At 37.2% G+C, this 6663-nt stretch overlaps 1 protein-coding gene across 1 annotated transcript; it reads right to left on the reverse strand.

Moving 5' to 3' along the window:
• Nucleotides 1-158: 158 nt before the first annotated feature.
• On the reverse strand, nucleotides 159-2662 carry LOC101314238 (cytochrome P450 734A1-like). The gene is made up of 4 exons (XM_004309156.1): nucleotides 2419-2662; nucleotides 2056-2285; nucleotides 1330-1944; nucleotides 159-732 (listed from the first exon to the last, which is right to left on the reverse strand). The coding sequence occupies exons 1-4, from the start codon at nucleotides 2660-2662 to the stop codon at nucleotides 301-303; spliced, it is 1521 nt and encodes a 506-aa protein (XP_004309204.1). The 3' UTR covers nucleotides 159-300.
• Between the last annotated feature and the right edge of the window lie 4001 nt (nucleotides 2663-6663).

The raw sequence follows: 6663 nt of genomic DNA on the forward strand, positions 1-6663 counted from the left end.
TTTTCTACCAAATTCTTTCTACCAAATTCAACACTACTACATTTCTATGTAGTTTAGTCTTTCTAGTAATAGCACAACACCAAATTCATCAATTGACAAGTGAATATTGATAATAATAAATCAACAAATGTTATTAAGCAACTAGAAAAACAACATATTCAAAGGCCTCTAGGCTCTTGCTCTAGAGCCCTGAAAAATGCCCTTCACAACTACAATCCTATACAGGATCAGCTAACTTCTCAGGCTAACTTTACTAATTAGAGGTAATTAACGGACTCATATTGCTGACATCCTCGATATCTAGTTAAGGGGTTGGAGAACTATAGGCAAGCCATTGCAAGGCCTGAGAGAGAGCGCAATAGAAGGAGCATGAGTATAAGTAGGCGAAATGGTAAAAGAAAACCTAGACAGAATTAGGCTCATCACGATCTTATACTCCAAAAACGTCAAGTTCCTACCAATGCACATCCTCCCTCCGAACCCGAATGGCAAGTAACCCATCTTGTGCTTGCACCCACCATGTATGTCATCCTTGAACCTCTCTGGCTTGAACTCATGCACATCCTCACCCCATAGCTCAGGGTCATGGTGCATTCCCACAGTGTCGATCCACATATTTGTTCCTCTAGGGATTGTTAGGTCGTCACTCACTTGAATGTCAGCTTTTGCCTGCCTCTGCGCATTCGGCGCCGAAGGGTATAATCGTAAAACCTCATTCATCACCCATCCCATCTGCATTAAGCAAAAACAAAATATTAATTAACAACAGCTTAAGCTTAACACGTGACTAATTTAGAAACAATCTGTCGCTAATGATCAGATTATGAAACTTCCCAGTGGCATCTAAAAAGTGCTACTTTGTTATGACATGGTATTCCTTTTGGATTTAGCACCCTAATTAATTAATTAAGAATTAGCAAGACTAATCTAAGGGGACGCGCCAAATATTTTACCAATGTTGTTTGACCGTTGACCAATCCCAAAGCTTTGGAGAATAAGACATGACCAAAGAGACCAAAGTTGAAATGGCCTATTCATACGTACCCAACTTTTGACGGCCTCCATATACATGCAAATTCTTAATTTAACTAATTGAATTCGATTCTACCAGGGAGACCATGCAACTAATTATCTAAACCCTAAACCAAAAACACATGAAGACCATGCAATGTGTTTTCTCTTCTCCGTTTCATTGTGACAGGCTGATAGCTATACACTATAGACTTTATCTATGTAGAAGATAAGTAGCACCGTAGTGGTATAAGTTTATAACACTAACACATGCATGATATGATATAACATTATAACGTGGTTGCATCGAGTTGTTACCTTCTTTAGTCCAGCAAGGTTGTTTACATCAATTTCTTTATCTCCCAAAACTTCCTTAACCTCCGCCCTCAGCTCATCTTGCCAATCTGTATGGGTAGCCAGAAGTAGCATCGTCCATGTGATGGCCAATGCCGTTGTCTCGTGGCCGCCGAAGAAAAATGTCTTGCACTCGTCCACCAGCTCCTGTGTGGTCAGAGACCTCGAGAAGTTGCCCGGTTTATCGCTCTCTTTGAGCAGCATTCCGAGAAGGTCGTGTTGCTGAGTCTCTGATCTAATCGATTTCTTTCTTGCGTCGATGATCGACAAAAATAGCTGGTTGATTTCTTCCCCGAGTCTTCCGGCTTCAAGGGTTTTCATAGGGTAGAAGTATTTGCCAAAAGGAACTCCCACAAAACGGTTCGTCTTAAATAGAGTCATTTGTAGCGCTCTTAATTTTTCGAACACTTGGCGACCATTCTGGTAACTAATACCGAAGCTGGTCTTGGCGATGATCTCCCCAGCTGTTGCTGAAATCGAACACTCAACCTCGATTTCTTGCGTGCCGGAAGTGTTGATCTGAGTAGTCCAGTTGTCTAGCATTGTTGTTGCGGTTTCCACCATCAAACTAGCCATTGCCTGCACAGAGCCGCATAAAGTATATTTGAGCTAGGCATTCATAAAAAAAGAAGCTTGTAAATTTCTATTTCTTAACTCATTCAAGTTTAGAAAGAGATATGATATAAGTACCTTCAAGTTAGTAGGGTTAAATGCAGGAGTGATAACATGGCGGTGACGAGCCCAATCATCCCCTTCGGACATGACAAGGCCATTACCAAACATGGGAGCTCTGTCGCGTCTAAACACCGCCGGTTTGCCCCAATTCTTCGCGGTGACCTCCGACGACAACTTTTTCAGTAAGGCTGCGTCTGCTACGTATAGGAATGGCTCTGTGCCCAACCAGTAAACGAACATTTTCCCTGCACCACCATAACAGCAAACACATTAATTAACATGTAACAACAATGTACTGCATAAGTACATTCTTACACTTGATCATGCATGATGAAAAACTATATATGTATGTAAAAACTTTCTTAGGTCGGTTTTTACCGTAGGCTTTCTGCCAGCGAGCAAAGTAGGGAAAGAGAGTTGAGTGTATGTCATGGGTAGAAGAAGAAGAAGAGCTTTTGCTATTCTTCTTCTTCATCTCGCTAAGATTTCCTAAAGGAAAACTCGGCGTCGGACCCGTTAAACCATTTCTCTTAAGCTTCCTGTAAGTCAGGACAGGAAAAACCCAGCAAGAAAGTAACAATCTGCAGAATAAGTACAGAACGAAGACAATGGAGACCCCCATTGTTAAGCGCCCGATGAACTCCATGGCCTTCTAATATTTCAACAAGTACGCACTTATTAGAAGAAGTGATGATCGATGAGAGAACTCTGCGTATGTGTTTGTGAATACAGGAAGAGGAAAACCAGGTATTTATAGGACGGGGGAGAAGAAGGAGAGAGAAAAGCTAAGACACGGCGACGAACGATCGAAGTTTGACGAAGACCACTAGTGCTTTTGAATAGGTTATTTGTTTTCAAACATTTGAAACCCTTTACTTAATAATTACTTTCTTTTATTTCGTTTTTGTCATCTTTGCGGCTGCTGTATCTCCGACCACTATTTAGATGAGAGAAAAATTAATTGCAGCTAGCTGAGAAATATACAGTAGCCGGTGGATGTGGACGGCGACGCCAAAGTACGGACCCACCGTCCGTTAAAGCGGTTGGTCGGAGGAGAGTCAACACCCACGTACAAATTGAGGATCTTGAAAATCAATTTCTAGAATTATTCTTCATGAGCCTAGCTAGCTTGCAGTGGTTGATCTACAACTTGTATATGGATTTATGTTTAATATACAGAGGTTAAATTGATTCATCTCATTGGGGTAATTAAGGGGGTTGAAATTGACTAGCAGAATCAAACATATAAGAACTGATCGAGTACCGGTATTATACATTCTACACATACCCCGTCATATTACAACGATACACGTATTTATCATCACTACCGTGTATTCGAATACATATATACTTCTCAATTTTTGAATTAAGATTTAAAGTTGTTTATATAATTTTATGATCTAATAATACAAATATGAATACGAGCTTTCTTAAAATTCTAGTGTTAGATTTTGGTTAAAAAGAAAAACTTAAAAATGAACATTTCTTCGGCTAATGCAGGTGCTTTGACTTGATTGTAATCAGAAAATCAGAAATCTTAACCACTGAAAGTTGATGAAGCATTTGGCTTTTCCTACCCAAAGTTGTTGCATGTTGTTTCGTTTTTCCTGTCTAAAAGTTGTATGGACTTCTTTTTTGTTGAGAAAAAAGTTGTATGGACTTGTATTGTATGGAATTCAAGCTAGCATGCATATAGATTTTATAGAACTTTTCACATGAAGAATCTATCCAGATTAAGTGTGTACAAATTTACATGCTCAGTCTCATAAATACACATGCACTTTATGGACTACTACGGCCAATTAAATCCAGTGCTTGACGAAGTAAAGGAATGTCTAAGTGTTTGTTAAAACGTACTCTTGCGCGCTACATATACATCGATCGAAGATTCGACAGGACCAGACCCAATATAGAGGCCATGGCGGACGTAGGGTAGTCAGGTTTGAAATCTTGAATTGCTCTTAATCTTATATATTAATCAGATTTCCATAATTAACCTACCCATATATAAAAATACAAGTATCATCATTTCTTACATATATTATTCGAGAGCCAAATTTTAACGAGTCAACTACGACCCCCTCTCGTATCTCTAATGACTACCCTGCCATGCAGGAGATCTATCTTCGTGTTCTAAATTCCTTGCAGCTTAACAAATTAATGTTTATAAATTTCTATATATGCAGTGATGATATCGTAACATCACAGAGTGATAAAAACGAAGATGTTCCGCCCAAAAGAAGAAGAAGAAAAAGAAGAAGAAGAAGAAGAAGAAGAAGAAGTAATCCTTCCATCTAAACTGATTTCCTCGAGCCATCGGGATTTGTTTAATTATGCTTATGTAATGGATCCTTGCACTGCACATATTCTACATTCTCGATCACTAAAGTTTCGTTCGAGAATTTAATTTCCAGTATATCATTATTGAGTATGTTCTAATATTGATTCAAGGCAAACCATGGTTGAAAGTTGAAACATTTAGCGTTAAACTCCATTATTGGTCTCCAATAATTTGAATAAGAAGTTGAAGCATTTAGCTTAACCAATTAAGTAGCAATTAGCAAATGATCAAGCTACTCGATATATATAACTTGTTTTTGTAGGCTTGGCTACTCTATATAGACTTGTTAAACTTATGTGTTGATTAATTGATTAAGCTAATTATTCCCATGGAAATTCCATCTTTTTGTCGTAGTCCAGTCTCTATATATCGGTTTATTTGGTCAAGATTGAAACAGTAGTTTTGATTCTTTTTGTCAAGCTTTATAATATTGTTGGTCCGCTTTCAACAAATAACAAGAATCACATTATTAAGAGATTGATGTTGATTATCCGCTGCGGCTTTATATGAATACTTTAGATTAACTTATATTAACTAGTTAATTATTAGTGCATGGGGAAGGCTTGCATATTTAATTTTCTTCGTATGAAATAACCGCATGATGTCGTCTCTGTATATTATTCTGCATTATACCCAACCTCCTGAGTGTTGCATATGCAAAATTGCAGAGGGAATGTTGTTTTTGTCTTTTTTTCTTTTTGTTTAGGTGTGTTCCAGACGATGCATGACATAGAGTACTGTTCGATCAGACAATTGATTACAATAGCTTAATTTACTATACTGGAATTCTGGTAACAAACTTGTAATTATCTCGAGAATTCGATCACCTAAATCTTTCACGGCCTGTTTTGCATCTTGTTGATTTGTGATCCAAGTTTTGCATTGAGGGAAAGATGGTGGCCGGAAATAAGAGAGCTTTCTCAGAGGTAAAAGCAATTTTTTCGAATCTTAGTCATGAACTCGTGATTATGAATTGTTTTATGGCACGACCATATGTAACCCGAAAAAAAAAAAGGTCAATAAAGTTGAAAAATATATGATGCTATAGCAAAGCACTCTAGTTTTTCTTCGTGTCATATGAACTCGATCTTCATTTATACAATGATGTAGTTAACTTACTAATTTTCTAGTTGTTTGACAATTAACATAGAATTATCATTCTCAACTCTCAAGTCAACTTTCCCTTTAGGGTAAAGTGGGTGCTCTGTCAACCATCAGACTGCTACAGAGGAACTGATATCGCCTAATTCTTGTCAGTTTAAAAAAAAAAAAATCATTCTCAACTCTCAAGTCAACATCTAGCTAGGAGGCAATTGGTTTCAGATCAGTGTGTTGGCATTGTAATTTAATCTTGTTTACTTGTATATGAATTGGAGCCCTTAATTGACTAAAAGTATGATAGTTTTTCTTTGGTTTAAGCCAACAAGACTACAGGAGAGCCACACCCAATGTCATTTGTCAATTCTTATACTCAATTATATATATAGATGTAGAGTATGTCAACTTTAATTAAACAATTAATCACACATATTAGCCTTAATCTTTCTTTTACTTTTCCCATTACGTACTTGATGATGACAATCGTCAAACACTCGAATAGCTATCTTATTATAGTAAAAGAAGGCCATCCAGTTTTAACAATAGTATCATAACAATAATTTTACACATTCTTTTATTTTTGACGATCAGTATGTACGTACTACTTATCCGGCACTATTCTGGACAAGCAATATTACACTGATCGAGTACTAGCTTCCAAGCTAGAAGTCTACAAACGATCAAGTGCTGAGCAAAAGGCAAAATTTAAAAACAACTTTAACAGAAAATATAGGGCTGCCTTCGTCAAATTGGAACTCGAGTACTAGTCGTATTGGATTCGAAATGTTCAACATGCGTCAGTCATTGCAAACGTTTATATAATCTTAGTGTTTTTTTTTCACTACCTCTACTTTCAGTGGTAGAGAAGCCGTGTCAGAATTTACCTATACTTTTTCACGGGGAAGAATGATACAAGTTGTTGAACATAATGCAAGCACCGATTATTGTTACTGTTCATAAATTGAAACTGTTGTTTAATCAAACAGACCGATCGAGATCGAAATACTGGTTGCATTTTTGTCATGGATAGTTTAATTTCTTTGCTTGTAGTGTTGTTGAGTACGTTATGATCAAGTTATTTGTTATGTTATAATCTCACCATTGATAAAATTAACATGATTTTGAAGAGCTAGCTACTCTATGTTCATTACCTTCAAAAGGAAAACAAAAGGAACGAACCATCA

Source organism: Fragaria vesca, linkage group LG7 (genome assembly GCF_000184155.1).
Source record: "Fragaria vesca subsp. vesca linkage group LG7, FraVesHawaii_1.0, whole genome shotgun sequence".
Taxonomy (NCBI): Eukaryota; Viridiplantae; Streptophyta; class Magnoliopsida; order Rosales; family Rosaceae; genus Fragaria; species Fragaria vesca.

Coding starts and splice junctions, on each gene's coding strand:
- LOC101314238 (XM_004309156.1), bottom strand. CDS start 2,662: ATGGGGGTCTCCATTGTCTTCGTTCTGTACTTATTCTGCAGATTGTTA. Junction 1,945..2,055: donor TTAACCCTACTAACTTGAAG/GTACTTATATCA, acceptor GGCTCTGTGCAG/GCAATGGCTAGTTTGATGGT. Junction 733..1,329: donor ACCTTGCTGGACTAAAGAAG/GTAACAACTCGA, acceptor TGCTTAATGCAG/ATGGGATGGGTGATGAATGA.